Here is a 19736-nt window from a genome sequence, read left to right as displayed (position 1 = left end):
AAACTTGCAATTTCAGTTTTCCATTACATTATACCCTTCAACAGCCAGTCGCCTAAGGTGCCGCAATTCGCTGTGCAGAGTTGCGTCCCTTGGGCACGCCTGAAACCTATGATTGTGCTCATGGGTTTCACCTGAGCGATAAACGTATGAGAACTGCATCACTTCTGGCTTTCCTCTCACACCAAAAATTTTAAAATAGGTCTTAAACGCAACTCACTCACACCAATATTCAACATGCATAGAGGTGATATCAGTAAGTCTATATTAACCAACCATGTAAGTATCAGTAGTGTATTACCCATGTAGTTTTCTTTTGACATCAAATTTGGGCTTGTTTCGGAAAAAGTACCGTCTTCAGTAAACTATGAATATAACAAACACGCTTATAACGATCTGACCGGTATACCGAACTTATCTTTGGGTCCCGGCCAACTGCTGTATATATGTTGTATATATGCTGATAAAACGAACTATACTCAACAACAACAGTTGCTGTGACACCAATATTTTAGTGTATTTTTCAAACAAGTAAAGTTTGGTTTTCAATATCATAGTACATGTATGGAATCAAGTCACAAAAATGCAACTGCTACAGAAAAGCATGCATTCCATGCAAAAGTTGACTTTTATGCAAGCCCCGTGCATTTCACTACCCAAGAATGGGTATAAAAACATGTGCGTTAACAGGATTCCATATGCACTGTTTAGCATCGTGCTGACAACAATCACTCAGAAAAACAACAAAATTACGCAATTATTCAACTTTACGAACTGCCACACCTATCCAAAAATGAGCGTCTGCAAGCCATTGATATGCTTGAAGCAGGATCGAGTCAACGTGATGTTGCAAGACAACTTAACGTCCACAGAAACACCATTTGGTGTTTATGGCAACGTTGGCAACAGACGAATGCAGTCAGAGACCATCTTCGGAGTGGCAGGCCACGCATAACCAATAATCGACAAGACAACTGGATTCGAACAACACACCTGTGAAATCGATTCCAGCCAGCAACAGTGACTGCAAGAAGCATCCCTGGCCTTCGATGAATATCTCCACAAACCGTACGTCGTCGCCTCAGATGTGCAGGGATTGTCGCCAGAGGACCCGCCAGACGTCCCATTTTGACAGGAAACCATCGTCAAGCACGTCTACAGTGGTGCAGACAGCGTCTACGCTGGACGGCCATGCAGTGGGGACAAGTTCTATTCACTGACGAGTCTCGTTTTCACCTCAACCACAGCGATGGACGGAATCGAGTGTACCGACGTCAAGGTGAACGTTACGTCAATCATTGTGTCATGGAAGATGATCGGTTCGGGGGCGGCAGCCTTATGGTATGGAGTGGATAACAGCAAGACAGACGACCCGTTTGATTGTGGTAGAGGGAAATCTCAATGAACAGCGCTACCGCGACGAGATCATCGGTCCTGTTGTTCTACCATTTTTGCGTCGTCATGGCCCAGGCATTACCTTTCAACATGACAACGCCCGGCCTCATATTGCTCGACTTGTTCAGGATTCTCTTCAACAAAACAACGTGAATGTCATCCCCTGGCCGGCTCGCTCCCCTGATCTCTCACCAATCGAGCACATGTGGGATGAGATGGATCGGTGCCTTGGACGTCAACCACTTGTTCCACAGACACTCCATGAACTTCGAAACATGCTCCAGCAGATATGGACAGATATCCCACAGGTCTTTGTGCGACGCCTGGTCCATTCCATGAGACGAAGATGTGTTGCTTGCATCGCAACCAGAGGTGGACACACACACTATTGATTTGTAAATTGACATTTTGGATAGTTCATGGTTTTTATGAAATCACGCATTTCTGAAGTCAGTATGGCAAATTAAACCATTTGAACACTTACAGGAGTCTTGTATCTGTTGCGAACTGAAATTGTTTCAGAGTTGGTAAAAAACATAACTTTGCATTAAATCTTATTCAATGTCACAGGAACTTTTGTTGTTCAGTATACGATTATTACGAACTAAAATTAGTGGTCCAATGTAGTTCGTTATAAATGTAGTTTACTGTCTTTGCAATTTGCGCTAACGATGTAATGTTAGTATCTAACTCTGGTTTGATGCTTGTCATGGTGGTCAGGCTCGCTGGCTTGGTTGATGCATGTCATTGTATCCCAATTGCGTGGATCGATTCTCATGATGTCAATCACTGGATTGTGTGGTCCAGTCTCGATTATTTACAGATTGATGTCATATAGCTGGCATTTTGTGTGTGCGGCGTTAAACAACAAACAAACAAACAAACAATTAAACATAAGTTATTATTACCTTTTTCCATTGCCTCAAGACGCCATCTGAAAATATATAACAGGTCACTGTAATCAGGGTGACCATCCATTTGGCAATCTGTAATTATTAGAAGCATTAATTTGTTAAGTATGATAACATGTGGAGATCTTTTGAGTACAGTGTAATTGCTGTTATTATCGGCATAAAAAGCATAGTGCCACAACATTATATGGTTTATAATTAAAAAAAATGAAAATTGTAAACCATTTTCAGATGATTCTGACCCTGGACATCACTGGCCACTCTGATCAAATATTAACAAGAAAAGCTGACGCAAATATTAGTAAAATCTAAATATTTTTTACATTTGTATACTTATCCTGCATTACTCCGTATTGCATTTACTGCTGTCTTTTGACAGAGAGACGAACTGTGTGAGATCCAGCTGCTGAAGAAAGTTGTCCCAACCAGTACAGGAAGTAGCGCCCTCTCACATCGGCACGTGACCAGGAAGTCATGACGTCACATCAAAACACATAACTGCTTTAAACATAACATCGGAAACTTCGTGGGGAGGCAGCGTAGCGAAGGGAGGGTACTTAGACTGCGTAAAGCAGGATAAGTATACAAATGTAAAAAATATTTAGATTTTACTATTTTTTTTAACTTATCCTGCATTACTCCGTATTGCATCTTTATCAGACGGCATGGCCGGTTGGCATACCTGCAGATGTTAACCATAATAAACCCACGTCAAGGTCCGATGAATCCGCAAGACATACAAGTGATGACCGGAACATCTACGACCAATCCTGTCTTCAGGAAACAAGAGTCGATGCATAAACGAAACAACCGAATAGGTAACCAAAATAGAATGAGGCGGGTAGCCATAAACTAGAACTTACCGAAGAGCGAAAGCGAAATGCAGTAGAGCCCTCTAAATCTGAGGTGATAAACACCAGAGAGTTCGACGGGCCCCGCTCAGGGGTATCGAAGAATCAGCGACCAATATCTACGACCAATCCCAAGAGCGAATGCGAAACGCAGGAGAGCCCTCTTGTCTGGAGGCGAGGAACTCCGATGAGGTCGACGGGCACCGCTCAGGGAATCGGAGAATCAGCGGCGTTGGCGTTGGCGCCGGTGTCAACATCGGCTACCATTCCTGTCGTCAGGAAACGAGAGTGGATGCAAAAAGTAAAACACGGATAGGAGACAGAAATAGAATGAGGCGGGTAGCCCAAAACTAAAACTGACCTAAGAGCGAATGCGGAACGCAAGAGAGCCGTCTTGTCTGGGGTGATAAACACCAGAGAGGTCGACGGGCTCCGCTCAGGATATCGGAGAATCTGTGGCGTCGGTGATAGGTGACCTGCTGGGCTACAACCAGGGACCAAAACTGTGAACGCCATCTTCCAAGGCTACATCACGGAAGTAGTATAGTCTCAGTCCGCAGGAACCCCTTTTGGTTGATCCGGTTGATCTAGACGATCCAGACGGATGCGAATGTGATTGGTTGATCCAAGTCACGTGATCGGATAGGATGACTCATGCATCAACACCGCGTCGGGAAAGGGCGGGGGATGAAAGGCGTGTGTGTTTATAAGGCAGAAAAGAATTCGTAAGTAAACAAAAGTAAAGGGTTATGAATAGAGCTATGTGTATGGCGTGCTACCCTGAACAGACAAGCAGCCCAGTTTGAATTGAGCGCGCTTGACAACTCACGTGACCTCATCGTTTCAAATTGTTTATTGGTAATAATAGTTTCGTTTATTTCAGGCGTTAGTAGCAATTACAAATAGTGTACAACTCACGTAGTCGTTTCAAATAACCCGCGCTCGCTAGAGCGTGCGACCTGGTTTGATGAATACAGGGTGTGTGTTGAAAGTACATCATACCACAATAGAGACGGGTTGTGTCACTACGATATACGCCGGGTAATGTAGGAATAATAAATGTACGTCTAGCTGGATCAAATTCATCTTGTACGATCTACACGTTGTACACCATGAACGTTAGACAACCTATATAGAAAAATATATAGGCAAAATATATAAGACTACACAATCAGCAAGCTAGCAGTGTCGTTTAATTACATTTAGATAGAAAACTGATAAGTACATGTACCAGTGTGACGGCACGAAGCTAGGTTTGTTGGGAAAGTGATGGAAACAATCTATAGGACATTTTCATGTTTACAATACTCACCCTTAATTCGAAGAGAGAACAGAGTTTATCATGGAAAATTGTTTGACAGGAAAATGTTTTATTGGAAATATATATGTCGAAGCAGGTTAATTCATAGCTAATGTATAGCAGAGTGACTAAGCGACCGACCGCCCATAACAATGTCAACATACCCCGGCCTTACATTAATGTCAACATACCAGCCTCGCCTGAGGCTTCCCATTCATAAAGTTTGTGACCAGTGTCCCGTATTTATGATATGTTAGGGAAGATGTGTTGTACGTTTGTTATTCTAAAAGGGAGTTACTTCAGAGAGGATATATATGGGTATTCCCCTCATTAAACCTTTCTTTCGTTGGTGTCTATTAAACGTATCCTTTATTTAATACATTTGAATGATGTAGGAAAGTATGTGCGTGTAGATGTTGTACCTATATCCGAACACGAATGTATGACACCTTTCAATAGATCAATTACAGTTCTAACCACGACACGCAACATGACTATGAGCGTGGTTAGCAGTTCATATTCATAAACACATCGTAAATGACAGACTTCTGATGAATGAACTCGCCCGCACACATGTCTATAGGGTTATGTTCGCCCGAACTGTAAACAGTGACACATTGATAACAGGAAGGGTGTGTGGAATGCACTCGTCCTTGTAAAGTTAAAATACGCTTTTAAACTCACAATTTAAATGATGACATTACTTTTTAGATGTATTCGTATCAGTGAGGGAGTGAATTTAATTTTCCGCCACATTCGGCATTATTCCAGCTCTAGAACGGTGGTCTGTCAATAAACGAGCTTGGACCAGACAATCCAGTGATCAACAGCATGAGCAGCGATCTGTGCAACCAGGAACCGATGGCACGTGTCATCCGAGTCGGCGAGACTGACCAACCGATCCCCGTCAGTCGCCGATAAGCATGGGTTACTGAAGGTCGATTCTATTACTCTCGCCAGCAAACGTATTGGACGTGAACAACATGAAGAAAGCATCAGAGATTAGACTTGACCCTAGAGATATATTTAGGAAGACTACGTTGAGAAAATCACAACAGAGAAAGAAACCACAAGCAGCCAAGAAGTCGACGCTGAAGACAAAGAAGAGACAGGTAACACCTAAAATGAAAACGATGACAACCAAACAGGGATCGAAGACAACACCCCAACCCGTGAAAATACAACATGTGTCGGAGGTGAAGGCTGTGCTGGAACGGGCACTTGCTGCCTTGAAGCGTCAACAGAGTCAAGGGTATAAAAGAAAGCTTCATACCCTCTAATCGCACACCGTATTGGATCACCATGGGGGTTGCCACCTGTCCGGACTGTGAAAAAATGTTTTCAAGGAGAGATGTCATGTTACGACACAGGAGAAATAAACATAGCATACCACCGCCGTTGCAAGCCCACCCGCCGCCGCAAGTCCACTGGCCATTACAAGCCCACCCGCTAACCCCGCCGCCGCAAGCCCATCCGCTACCGCCGGCGCCGCCGCAAATCCACCCGCCATTACAAGCCCCCACGGTAACGCCGCCGCCGCCGCAAGTCCACCCACCGCCGCCGCTGCGTCGAGCCAACCCGCCGTTACAAGCACATCCGCCGCCGCCGCCGCCATCGCAAGTCCACTCGTGGCTGCCTCATTTACCATGTATATCTGATCTTCGAGAACAATTCAAGTTCCTGATTCCCTCAAATGCGCTCGTTGTGGGACCCAGTGGTTGTGGAAAGTCTGTGTTTACCTCATGTACTCCGGCATGGGCTGATCCAACCCAAACCTACCCGCATCGTTTGGTGTTATACTCAATGGCAGCCATTGTATCAGGACTTCGGTGAGTAGCTGCCTCAGCTGACCTTTGTAAAAGGAATTCCCTACGATATCTTGGACGAAGATTACTTTGATGCTCGTCAACAGAACGTGTTGGTCCTGGATGATTTCCTGGCCGAAGCAAAGCACGACAAGCGTATTTCGCGGCTGTTTACTCAAACCTCACATCACAAGAATGTATTGATCTTGCTCTTGATACAAAATCTGTTTCCGAGAGGTAAGGAATCGAGAGACTTTGCTTTGAACGCGCATTATGTCACCCTGTTTCATTCCCCCATAGATAAACAGCAAATCAAACTCTTCGCTCGTAGAATTTTCCATGAACATATGGATCACTTTATGGCTATGTATGAAAAGGTTGCTGAAACACCCTATGGACAACTCACCATCAATCTGAAACCTACCACCAAAGATAAGGATCGACTGCATGTTAACCTCATAAATGAGGAAAACAGGAGAACAACAGCACAGTCTGAACCTGATCTGCGTAGGGAGAAGTTGACTACAACAGAATCTCTGGATAGTCCTCTGACACAAGAAGAGAGATTGCCCCAACATCAGCTTACTCCAATTGAAACCGATTCAGAAACGAGTAGTGAGACATCATCGACTATGGCCAAGGCTTGCGCAGATTGCTCGGATGCTGATAGATAACATGCACGATCTACAGCGACATATCAAACACTGGTGTCTGGCCAATAGCCTTCAACCTAAGAGAAAGCGTGCCAGACTCGAGAGTGATGACGATGACAGTGACTTTGACGACCTAGCCTCTTCCCAGAAAGGCAGTGGTCTTGCCGTCAAACCTTCACCTGGGAAGTCAACGTTCACTAATATGGAAGCCGAGGAGTGGCAAAATGTAGGCTTACAACGCATCTGGAAGAAGGTGTACGATACGTTTCATGACAAGATGAAACTGCAGAAAAAACAGTACAAGCGACAGGGACGAACGCAAGAATGGATTGAGAGAAGATTGAAACTGAGGTGGGAGGATCTAGTGCGTAGTACTCTCAACTATGCGATGGAATATACCACGTACTTTAAAGAGGCACCTCTGTTTCAAAACATGTTCTACAACCTGGGAGACATGAATCCTTCCACGGAACAATCCGTTCTCAAAAATAAAATCAAACTCCTCCTAAAACCCAAGATGAAAGAGATCCTGCCTTTGATGGATATGCCGTAAATAGAAAGTGAGACTGAATCTGATAGCGTTGCAGAGGATAACGACGGTGATGACGAGGAGGAGGATGATGATCGTGAGCAGAACGATTAGGCATAAATACCCATCACTACTATATCAGTCTAACAGTCAGAAGAGAATGCCGAGTCAACGCCACGCGTCTAGTTTGATTGATATTTTGAAAACACCTCGTAAACTGAGGCTTTTGAACGATAAGAAACGTCGAATTTCCCTCTACGTGAGAGGAATTGTGAAACTGGGACCTCCTGGACGGAAATCGTTACAAGCAATGGATAAAGCATACACTATAGACAACCATTCAACCTTAAAACAGCGTAGGAAAGGAAACATTCAACAGTGCGAAATGTGTTTCAAAACATGGACTCGCTGTTTAAACAATAGGGCCTTCGAGCAGCAGCAGCATGTGTATATGAGTGACTAAATAATGTTCCAGAGTAAATACTATTGTCCATTCGTATATCACGGCTTTGTATGGAACCGATTGACTCGAATCAATAAATGATATACGAATGAAATGTTTGTTTTTTCTCAGTTTTTGCATATTAGTATATAGTCTTCGTCATACTACACCCGTGAAGGTCCGGGTTATAGAATCGACCTTCAGTAACCCATGCTTATCGGCGACTGACGAGGATCGGTTGGTCAGTCTCGCCGACTCGGATGACACGTGCCATCGGTTCCTGGTTGCACAGATCGCTGCTCATGCTGTTGATCACTGGATTGTCTGGTCCAAGCTCGTTTATTGACAGACCACCGTTCTAGAGCTGGAATAATGCCGAATGTGGCGTAAAATTAAATTCACTCCCTCACTGATACCAATACATCTAAAAAGTAATGTCATCATTTAAATTGTGAGTTTAAAAGCGTATTTTAACCTTACAAGGACGAGTGCATTCCACACACCCTTCCTGTTATCAATGTGTCACTGTTTACTGTTCGGGCGAACATAACCCTATAGACATGTGTGCGGGCGAGTTCATTCATCAGAAGTCTGTCATTTACGATGTGTTTATGAATATGAACTGCTAACCACGCTCATAGTCATGTTGCGTGTCGTGGTTAGAACTGTAATTGATCTATTGAAAGGTGTCATACATTCGTGTTCGGATATAGGTACAACATCTACACGCACATACTTTCCTACATCATTCAAATGTATTAAATAAAGGATACGTTTAATAGACACCAACGAAAGAAAGGTTTAATGAGGGGAATACCCATATATATCCTCTCTTAAGTAACTCCCTTTTAGAATAACAAATGTACAACACATCTTCCCTAACATATCATAAATACGGGACACTGGTCACAAAATTTATGAATGGGAAGCCTCAGGCGAGGCTGGTTTGTTGACATTAATTGTAAGGCCGGGGTATGTTGACATTGTTATGGGCGGTCGGTCGCTTAGTCACTCTGCTATACATTAGCTATGAATTAACCTGCTTCGACATATATATTTCCAATAAAACATTTTCCTCGTCAAACAATTTTCCATGATAAACTCTGTTCTCTCTTCGAATTAAGGGTGAGTATTGTAAACATGAAAATGTCCTATAGATTGTTTCCATCACTTTCCCAACAAACCTAGCTTCGTGCCGTCACACTGGTTCATGTACTTATCAGTTTTCTATCTATTTTCAAAATAGCACGTTCAGAAGTAAAACTGTGCACATCATGTTACACGGTTAAAACTCAAACCGTAGGGCTTATTTGTCATCGCGTTTAATGGAAAAGCTAGCATTGAAACATCAACTATGCAAGTCGGGACAGGGCTGAATAATTCTTTACAAATGGTTCACAATAGTACGCAGCGCGAGTGATTCGAAATCCGGCTGCCTTCAGCGTTATAGTCAATGCAGGGTGACATGACTACCTCGTTCTTGCGCGCTAAATGTAATTAAACGACACTGCTAGCTTGCTGATTGTGTAGTCTTATCTATTTTGCCCATATATTTTTCTATATAGGTTGTCTAACGTTCATGGTGTACAACGTGTAGACCGTACAAGATGAATTTGATCCAGCTAGACGTACATTTATTATTCCTACATTACCCGGCGTATATCGTAGTGACACAACCCGTCTCTATTGTGGTATGATGTACTTTCAACACACACCCTGTATTCATCAAACCAGGTCGCACGCACTAGCGAGCGCGGGTTATTTGAAACGACTACGTGAGTTGTACACTATTTGTAATTGCTACTAACGCCTGAAATAAACGAAACTATTATTACCAATAAACAATTTGAAACGATGAGGTCACGTGAGTTGTCAATTCAAACTGGGCTGCTTGTCTATTCAGGGTAGCACGCCATACACATAGCTCTATTCATAACCCTTTACTTTTGTTTACTTACGAATTCTTTTCTGCCTTATAAACACACACGCCTTTCATCCCCCGCCCTTTCCCGACGCGGTGTTGATGCATGAGTCATCCTATCCGATCACGTGACTTGGATCAACCAATCACCTTCGCATCCGTCTGGATCAACCGGATCAACCAAAAGGGGTTCCTGCGGACTGAGACTATACTACTCACGGAGGCAGTGGTTGGCGAAGGCGGTGTCCGATTGACAAGAACAGGCTTCCATGAGCGTCTGGATGTACAGTTATACTGTGAAGAGCCATGGTGAATGCGATCCGGCGGCTTCATAAGCTTTGAGGATGACCGCCCGGTGCCACAGGGAAAAGTATTCCGGCTGACCAACGACTGCGACGAAGGGGAGACCGGCAGAAAAAAGGTGTTTCCTAGACTTGCGGCAGGCTTTAGATCGTCGTAGAAAACCTTCTGTGCCCTTACTGGGCATAATAACGCTCCTCCTCATCCTCGGCACCCACAATGGATTAGGGGGGAGAGGATAATGAATTATCTATCAGACTGTCCTGGGAGTTGATTCTTAACGATGAAGTCCCAGCACGGTCCATGATGAACGGCGCCCTGGGTACAGCATTCGAACCGGCACGGGAGACGTCGAGGGCGTGGAGCTCATTGACTCGAGTGGCAGCAGCCCAAACCAGTAGAAACACCGTCTTCTTCCTTAGGTCGTAGAAGGAAGAAGAGTGGAGTGGTTCGAAGGGAGCCGCCCAAAGGGCCTTTAAGACCACATTCAGATCCAACGCAGGCGGTCTGAACTTGGCCTTTCGGTCTTCAAGACGGAACGAACGCAGCCAGGCCTGTAGTTCGGGAATTTTCGTCATTCTCCGATCGTCCAGGATGACAAGAACGGAGTTCATGGCGACCAGGTATTTGCAGGTGGTAGAGCCTTTGTAGATGGACGGTGGGCTGAAGCAATAGCTTTGGCTGCTCTAGCAGAATAGCCCTTGGCTCATGGGGCTTTCTGCAGATGTGCCAGGCGTGCAGACGAAACCATGCGGGTTTTAGGGTGTGGCAACCGACTGTGTGGATGGAGCAGAAAGTTGGACCACACCGGAAGTTCAAGGGGTCGTCTCTGGTGATGTTTCCGAGGTCGATAAACCAACTTCTGGCCGACCACCAAGGCGCGACCAAAATCAGTGTCAGGTGCCGAGTGGCCTGGATCTCTGAAGAACCCTGGGAGGGAGAACCGGGGGCGGAAACGCGTACGCGTCTAATCCTTCCCAGGAACAACTGAAGGCGTCGTATCCGGCACCGGTGAAATGTAAGGCGACACTGGCAGTTCAAAGATGTGGCGAACAGATCGATGTTTGGGGTGTCGACCGTTTGACATAGTCTGGCGAAGACCTCTGGGTGGTGCTTCCATTCGGTGGGAGCCACCTAGTTAGGCCTGGACAGAGCCTGTGCCAGAGCATGCTATTGTATGGGGACTTGATATTTTTTCAGCTACACCTGCAAAACCACATATTTTAAAATTAAAACTATAAGTCTAAATAGCATCTTGCAATGTATTTTCTGTATCTGATAATTATTTTAAACAGCCTAACGTATAACTAGTAGTAGACTCATTTCAAGCATCACCTGGACAATTTGTTTTCTATAATTTTCTATAAAATCCCAGCCCCCAAGAAATGGTAGGTCGGTTTATTATATAAACGTGTGTACAACAACCTAGAATGTTATGAATGAGTGAGTATGGTTTTACGCCACCTTTTGCAACATTACAGCAATATCACGGCGGGGGACACCAGAAATGGGCTTCACACATTGTACCAATGTCGGGAATTGAACCCGGGTCTTCGGCGTGACGAACGAACGCTTTAACCACTAGGCTACCCGACCGCCCTAGTGACGCTTTGAATAACACGGTAATGTAAGGCTCTTTTGTGGATTAAGCAGCGCTTTGAATTATCGCTCGATGGACGCCTTTAACGCATTTGTGTCAACCACAGATTTCGGATAGCTGATAAGCGACATTCTTTGTACGATATGATGCAAAAAATATGTCAGCACATTTTCATAATCGATACATTTCATACTTATACAAATGATTGATATGTTTGCATGGAAGGGAAAGAACTCGTTCTTCGGACTTCAGAGGTCAAGGACGCTCGATAACATCATTTCCTTCGCGATCGCCTAACAACAACGTTCGGGACAGGGATTTATGAAATAATATTTCAGTATTTCAGTCAGGCCTAAAACAATTTGTTTGTTTGCCTCACAACATGTGTCAAGCGTATATTGCTCTTTTTATGTGACTAATTCGACTTGTGGTCACCGGGCGTCCGTGCAAGCTTTATGATGGCGGTCTGTAAATACTCGAATATGGACCAGACAATCCAGTGATTGACATCATGAGCATCGATCCACGCAATTTGGATACGATGACATGCATCAACCAAGTCAGCGAGTCTGAGAGTCGCCCCTTACGACAAGCATAATCGCCCTTTACGGCAAGCATGGGTTGCTGAAGACCTATTCTACCTCGGATTTTCACGGGTCCACATCGAATGACGACTTAATAGACAACTGGGTCATCCGTGTCTTCCTGAGAATAGAGAAACGTATGTACACTTTGTCCTATATGTTGTCATGCTTAGTCACTACGAGAGTTGCAAAACCTGTAACCTGAGAACTGACGATACGTTCCACGTGAGGATGGCGCTTTCAAAGCTGCTCGGGCGGAACCGGGAAGACTCGTCGCACAGCACTCGAATCCCCGGGGTCAACAATTAAGACATTGCGTAAAACATACGCTGCTTACATCAGGGTCAACGGATACGACATGGAAACTGAAAAAAACCCTGCTTGCTCAGACAGTTTTCTGTTGGTTGGTTTTCTTGTCTATGGGTTACGCCAGTTAAGGTTCACATCGATGTATTTGGGAAGAGCGTGTCATTTATTTGACAACGTGTCAGTTTCACACGTGGAGGCATGCGATGTTTGTTGTTTGACGCCACAGTCAGAAATATCCCCGCAATAACACGGCGGCTTGTAAATAATCTAGTCTCGACCAGACAAACCACGGGTTGACATGATAATCAAGATGAAGTGAGGTGAAATGGGGTTTAACGTCGCGTCCAAGATTATTGCACTTATATAGCGACCGCCTCCGTGGTCTAGTGGTAGAGCGTCCGCCCGGAGAGCGTCCGGCCGCGGCCGCGTCATACCTAAAGACGTTAAAAGATGGTACTTGTTGTTACCCTGTCTGGCGCTCGGTATTAAGGGCTCAAACAAGGACTGGTCGGCTCGGAGTCAGTATACTGTGTCTGAGTGGGATATTCATGTTAAACTGCGGCATGGTATCTCAGTGAGCTGGCACTATAAATCGGCATCAGTCCAGACTAGTACAAGCAGCCACACAAACACACACACACACATACATGCACGTCGCTATATAAGTGCAATAATCTTGGACGTTAAACTCCCATTTCACCTCACCTCACATTCCAAGACTGTCACGAAACTGTCACCAGTGAACTGCACTTACCTTCTGGTCAACAGAACCTGCGATACATCTTCGCTATCCACGTAACTGTGAGAATACCATCCATAAAATTCACACGGCAAATCGAATGGTAGTGGACTCCAGCCAACCTACGTACTGTAACACTAGCTTGGTTATCAGACCGAGGCAACCTTCTCCAACAAGACAAGTCATGGAAAGAACTTCCTGGTCTATAAATAGATGTATACCCAGCTAGTGATCACTTTACTGTACATCATGTCAATGATCTAGTTTTAAGGGAGGTTGTGTAAGCCATCTCAATTCACTGTACAGCACTACGTCCCCCACCCATACAAGAAACCTATGATCGTGGGTTCGAATCCCGGTTCGCCCTGCTTACGTTTCCCTGTTTGTCAGCATCATAACTGTGCAGGTGGGTTTCCAAAAAGCTATAAACGACACCACGTTTTTTGTGTTTTATTTTAACGCCGCACTCACCAATAGCCAATAGTCTGGACACAGCATACTGACTCTGAGCCGACCAGTTCTTGTTTTATCCCCTTAATGCCGAGCGCCAGGCAGGGTAACAACAAGTACCATAATTTCGCGTCTTTCGTATGATGCGACGGGGATCGAACCCCTGACCTTCCGCTCTCTGGGCAGTCGCTCTATCCACAACACCACAGTGACCGTCTTTAATACATGTTCCAGAACATGTTTGTTTGTTTGGCGGTCTGCAAAACGGTTTTGGCCAGATAATCCAGTGATTGATATCATGATCATCGATCCACGCAAAAGGGATCGATGGCATGCATCAACCAAGTCACCAAGTCTGACCACCAGATCCTGTTAGTCGCATCATATGGCAAGCATGAGTTGCTGAAGTTCTATTCTCAACCCGGATCTCCAGCATGAAGCCGACACGCAAGTTGGTTTAAACGCCGCTTAAAACAGTATTCCAGTAACACCATGGCGTGTCAGCTTAGTGTGGGTGGAAAGCCTGAAGTGATGCAGGTCTCAGACGTTTACCACTTTGGTGAAACCCATGAGCACGGGTATTGTGCTGACAAACCTAGAAACATAATCTGGGCGAACCGGGATTCGAACCCATAATCATAGGTTTCTGGCGTGCCCAAGGGACGTAACTTTGAACAGTGATTGCTGCGCCTGAGACGACTTGACTATCGCGTAGATCGATGCTTATGATGTCAATCAATGGATTGTCTGGTCCAGACTCGATTATTTACAGACAGCTGTCATATAGCTGGAATATTGCCGAATGCGGCGTTAAACGTCCAACAAACAAACAAAACTGAGTATGTTAATATGTTTCAACAAATAAAAATTATATTATCGAGAGTATACTTCATTCGAGGTCTCTAGCGGAAAGAAAGAATGTCTGTAAAATTATGTTACTGCAATTGAGAAACCATATTCAGCGGGCGTACCCCGTGACGATCCGGGTTAGTATTGGTCTTCATTAACCCATGCTTGTCGTAAGAGGCGATCCACGACTGACGTGATCGGGTGGTCAGACTCGGTTGATGCCTGTAATTGTATCCCAACTACCTCGAACGATGCTCATGATATCAATCACTGGATTGCCTTGTCCAGACTCGATTATTTACAGACCGCCGTCAAATATCAGGGATATTGCTGTGTGCGGCGTTAAACAAACAAACAAACAAACAAACAAAGAATCCAACACTCAAACATCGTGTATTACATTACAACAAACAGAAAACAATTATTTAACTTAATCACACTTGTTATATATCCGTTGTCTGGAGAGGGCGACAATTTTACAAATACAACACATCCACCCTTCAATATGCATTATCTTAATAGTACAACACATTTCATGAACACAACAATTATGTAAACAAGATATTTTTGTCTAATACTAGAAACCTATTAGTTTGCCTAAGGTTATACAATAACAATTCACCCGTAAAGATCCGGGCTAGAATAGGTCTTCAGCAACCCATGCTGTCCGTAAAAGGCGACTATGCCTTTCGTAAGAGGCGACTAACGGGATCGGGTGGTCAGGCTCGCTGACTTGGTTGATACATGTAATCGTATCTCAATTACGTGGATCGATGCTCATGATGTCAATCGCTGGATTGTCTGGTCCAGACTCGATTATTTACAGACCGCCATCATATAGCTGGAACATTGCTGAGTGTGGCCTCGATCTACGCAATTGGGATACGATGACATGCATCAACCAAGTCAGCGAGCCTGACCACCCGATCCCGTTAGTCGCCTCATACGAAAAGCGTAGTCGCTTTTTATGGCCATCATGGGTTGTTGAAGACCTATTCTGACCCGGATCCTCACGGGTGAATTTAAAGCTTGTACATTTTATAAACATCCTTATAGAAGCTGTACATTCTGTTGATATCTCATGTAATAAATATACGATCCGTGGTCATAATTTATCGAACAATAAAACACTGCAGTGAGAATAAACCACGCGTTTATTGTACGATAAACAGTTCCTACTCGTCGTTCTTTTTTTAAACATCTCCCTGAAAGATCTGCTCACACGCAATGTTCAACTCAATGGTAATACAGTTGAAATGCTGACCATGCAATATATTGCTAGTAAGTATGTAACAGCTAATAAATAAACTGAGGGCCAAAAGAAACGTTACCAACATTAACTGATTTGACACTTTGAAACAAAGATGCCAACGAATACAGCCTTCATGTTCTCTGTCGTTCTTTGCACGTGCTTAACGGATTTTGGTCATTGGTTACGATGATTAACACCAACGAACATGCCAAGACTGACCGCTGTCCAGAGGGAGAGAGCCATAGGTATGCTGCAGATGGGAGCGACGCAGAGAGCGGTTGCCATTAACATGAACTGCTCCAAGATGACCATTACCAAACTGGTCGCACGTCTCCGACAGACTGGAAGAACCGCAGACAGACCACGGAGTGGCAGACCAAAGGTCAAGACCCCGCAGGATGACCGCTTTTTACGGGTACTTCATCTGAGGAACAGATTTCTTACCGTGACGTCATCAGCTGCCAACAGCTTAGGACATCCGGTCAGCAGACAAACAGTGACCAGACGACTACGACATAATGGTCTGCGGGCTTATAGCCCTTTCAAGGGCATGACCTTGACCCGTCAACATCGACGTGCCAGATTGACGTGGTGCAGGCAAACTCAGCGATGGCAACAAAGGGAATGGTGGCGAGTGCTGTTTAGTGACGAGAGCAGGCTCCAACTCTTCAAACCTGATGGGCGGACGCGAGTTTATCGACGACATGGTGAACGTACGGCTCTTGTTGTGTCCAGGAGGTGGAACCTTATGGGGGCGGAAGTGTGATGGTCTGGGGCGGCATTTGCGGGGACGAGAAGACGGAACTTGTCATCATCGAAGGCAATCTGACAGCACAACGCTACATTGACAATATGTTACGGCCATGCGTTCTTCCTTTCATCCAGCGTCAACATTGGACGGTGTTCCAACAAGATAACGCCACACCCCATAAAGCACGTATTACTAGAGGCTTCCTCAACGCCTACAACGTGACTGTCCTGCCGTGGCCAGCTCGATCACCAGATCTGTCACCTATAGAACATCTCTGGGACCAGCTGGGGCGTCGTCTCCGGAAACGTCAACATCCTCCCTTCACGAGACAAGCGCTGATCGTTGTCCGAATGGAATCGGGTACCTGCAGTCGATGTGCCTACTCAGTTCGACGCCGTATTCGAAGATGCATTGCCGCTCATGGAGGTCATATTCCGTATTGAGCTGTCTGGGCTGTCGTCACCTTAAAGTTGTAACCAATGTTGTTGATCGAACACTGGACGAATGACACCTTGTCAAGAAATGTTCCTGTTGGAGGTCAAGGACTTTGTTGTTGAATTAGTAAATTCGCATTTTACTGTTCTGAATGATGAATTTCTAACATCCAATTGTTATTGCTGCTTCAAATTGTGTTTGTCATATTTTAGCCTAGAAATATCGTTGGTAACGTTTCTTTTGGTCGTCAGTTTAACTGCCAGTGCCATCTGTATTAAGAATTAACTTTTCACAAACTTAGAGCTACCACTGCAAAAAAAGAGGTATAAAACTAACAGCTATACGTAGACCAAAGTACTTATTGCCAAACCTGCAAAGCAACATTGTCTCTCATTAACAGGAGGGAATTCGACAACAGTTCACGATATCTGCATCCATCAAAAATGGTCACCATCAATAGTGTTGACAATCCATTAGGTTCACATTCAAAAATGAAGATCCGGGGTAGAATAGGTCTTCAACAACCACTGACGTTGGACTGACGTTATCACGTTGTTGGGTGTGTTCCCTGTTGATTGGACTGACGTTATCACGTTGTTGGGTGTCTTCTCTGTTGGTTTGACTGACGTTATCACGTTGTTGGGTGTCTTCTCTGTTGGTTGGACTGACGTTATCACGTTGTTGGGTGTCTTCTCTGTTGGTTGGGGTGACGTTATCACGTTGTTGGGTGTGTTCCCTGTTGATTGGACTGACGTTATCACGTTGTTGGGTGTGTTCTCTGTTGGTTTGACTGACGTTATCACGTTGTTGGGTGTCTTCTCTGTTGGTTTGACTGACGTTATCACGTTGTTGGGTGTCTTCTCTGTTGGTTGGGGTGACGTTATCACGTTGTTGGGTGTGTTCCCTGTTGATTGGACTGACGTTATCACGTTGTTGGGTGTGTTCTCTGTTGGTTTGACTGACGTTATCACGTTGTTGGGTGTCTTCTCTGTTGGTTGGACTGACGTTATCACGTTGTTGGGTGTCTTCTCTGTTGGTTGGGGTGACGTTATCACGTTGTTGGGTGTGTTCCCTGTTGATTGGACTGACGTTATCACGTTGTTGGGTGTGTTCTCTGTTGGTTTGACTGACGTTATCACGTTGTTGGGTGTCTTCTCTGTTGGTTTGACTGACGTTATCACGTTGTTGGGTGTGTTCCCTGTTGGTTTGACTGACGTTATCACGTTGTTGGGTGTCTTCTCTGTTGGTTTGACTGACGTTATCACGGTGTTGGGTGTGTTCCCTGTTGGTTTTACTGACGTTATCACGTTGTTGGGTGTGTTCCCTTGGGGTGGGACTGACGTTATTTCCTTCTTGGTTGTGTTCCCTGTTGACTCGACAGACGTTATCCCATTGTTGGGTGTATTCCCTATGGATTGGACTGACGTTATCAGATTGCTGGGTGTGTTCTCTGTTGGTTTGACTGACGTTATCACGTTGTAGGGTGTGTTCTCTGTTGGTTGGGGTGACATTATCACGTTGTTGGGTGTGTTCTCTGTTGGTTGGACAGACGTTATCATGTTGTTGGGTGTGTTCTCTGTTGGTTTGACTGACGTTATCACGTTGTTGGGTGTGTTCTCTGTTGGTTGGACAGACGTTATCACGTTGTAGGGTGTGTTCTCTGTTGGTTGGGGTGACATTATCACGTTGTTGGGTGTGTTCTCTGTTGGTTGGACAGACGTTATCAGATTGCTGGGTGTGTTCTCTGTTGGTTTGACTGACGTTATCACGTTGTAGGGTGTGTTCTCTGTTGGTTGGGGTGACATTATCACGTTGTTGGGTGTGTTCTCTGTTGGTTGGACAGACGTTATCATGTTGTTGGGTGTGTTCTCTGTTGGTTTGACTGACGTTATCACGTTGTTGGGTGTGTTCTCTGTTGGTTTGACTGACGTTATCACGTTGTTGGGTGTGTTCTCTGTTGGTTGGACAGACGTTATCATGTTGTTGGGTGTGTTCTCTGTTGGTTTGACTGACGTTATCACGTTGTAGGGTGTGTTCTCTGTTGGTTGGGGTGACATTATCACGTTGTTGGGTGTGTTCTCTGTTGGTTGGACAGACGTTATCAGATTGCTGGGTGTGTTCTCTGTTGGTTTGACAGACGTTATCACGTTGTTGGGTGTGTTCTCTGTTGGTTGGGGTGACATTATCACGTTGTTGGGTGTGTTCTCTGTTGGTTGGACAGACGTTATCACGTTGTAGGGTGTGTTCCCTGTTGGTTGGACTGACGTTATCACGTTGATGGGTGTGTTCCCTGTTGATTGGACTGACGTTATCACGTTGTTGGGTGTTCTCTCTGTTGATTGGACTGACGTTATCACGTTGTTGGGTGTGTTCTCTGTTGATTGGACTGACGTTATCACGTTGTTGGGTGTGTTACCTGTTAGTTGGGCTGACATATCACGATACTGGGTGTGTTCCCTATTAGCTTGACTGTCGTTGTCACGTTTTCTGGTTTGTCCCCTGCACCTTGAACTGACGTCAATCGTTGATGGGTTCCCCCTCCTGCAGGACAGGAGTGTTTTGGTGGTCTCCCACATCGGTTTGTACACAGACAGGTAGAAACACAATCGGAAACAATCATAGATTGTGTCCAGCACAAATAATACAGGAATCGGTGGATGTAA

General features: G+C 44.9%; 2 protein-coding genes across 2 annotated transcripts in view; both read right to left on the bottom strand.

Annotated features, from left to right (window-relative positions):
- LOC139461206 (uncharacterized) overlaps positions 1-13505 on the bottom strand; it is a 42089-nt gene extending 28584 nt beyond the window's left edge. Inside the window, exons 1-2 of the mRNA XM_071242805.1 lie at positions 13352-13505; positions 2301-2326 (exon numbers count right to left, since the gene is read on the bottom strand). The gene's annotated coding sequence lies outside the window, so the exon portion shown is untranslated. The remainder of the gene's footprint in view (positions 1-2300; positions 2327-13351) is intronic.
- Positions 13506-17558: 4053 nt separating this feature from the next.
- On the bottom strand, positions 17559-19649 carry LOC139460390 (uncharacterized). Its single transcript, XM_071241885.1, has one exon. It carries the CDS (start codon positions 19647-19649, stop codon positions 17559-17561), a length of 2091 nt encoding a protein of 696 aa, XP_071097986.1.
- Between the last annotated feature and the right edge of the window lie 87 nt (positions 19650-19736).

Source organism: Haliotis cracherodii, unplaced genomic scaffold (assembly GCF_022045235.1).
Source record: "Haliotis cracherodii isolate W230 unplaced genomic scaffold, xgHalCrac1.p SCAF_14, whole genome shotgun sequence".
NCBI lineage: Eukaryota > Metazoa > Mollusca > Gastropoda > Lepetellida > Haliotidae > Haliotis > Haliotis cracherodii.
Note: the sequence above shows the minus strand (reverse complement) of the source record. Positions and strands in the feature narration are given on the sequence as shown.

Bases quoted from the DNA above. Each gene is read 5' to 3' on its own strand.
- LOC139460390 (XM_071241885.1), bottom strand. From the start codon at position 19,649: ATGTGGGAGACCACCAAAACACTCCTGTCCTGCAGGAGGGGGAACCCA.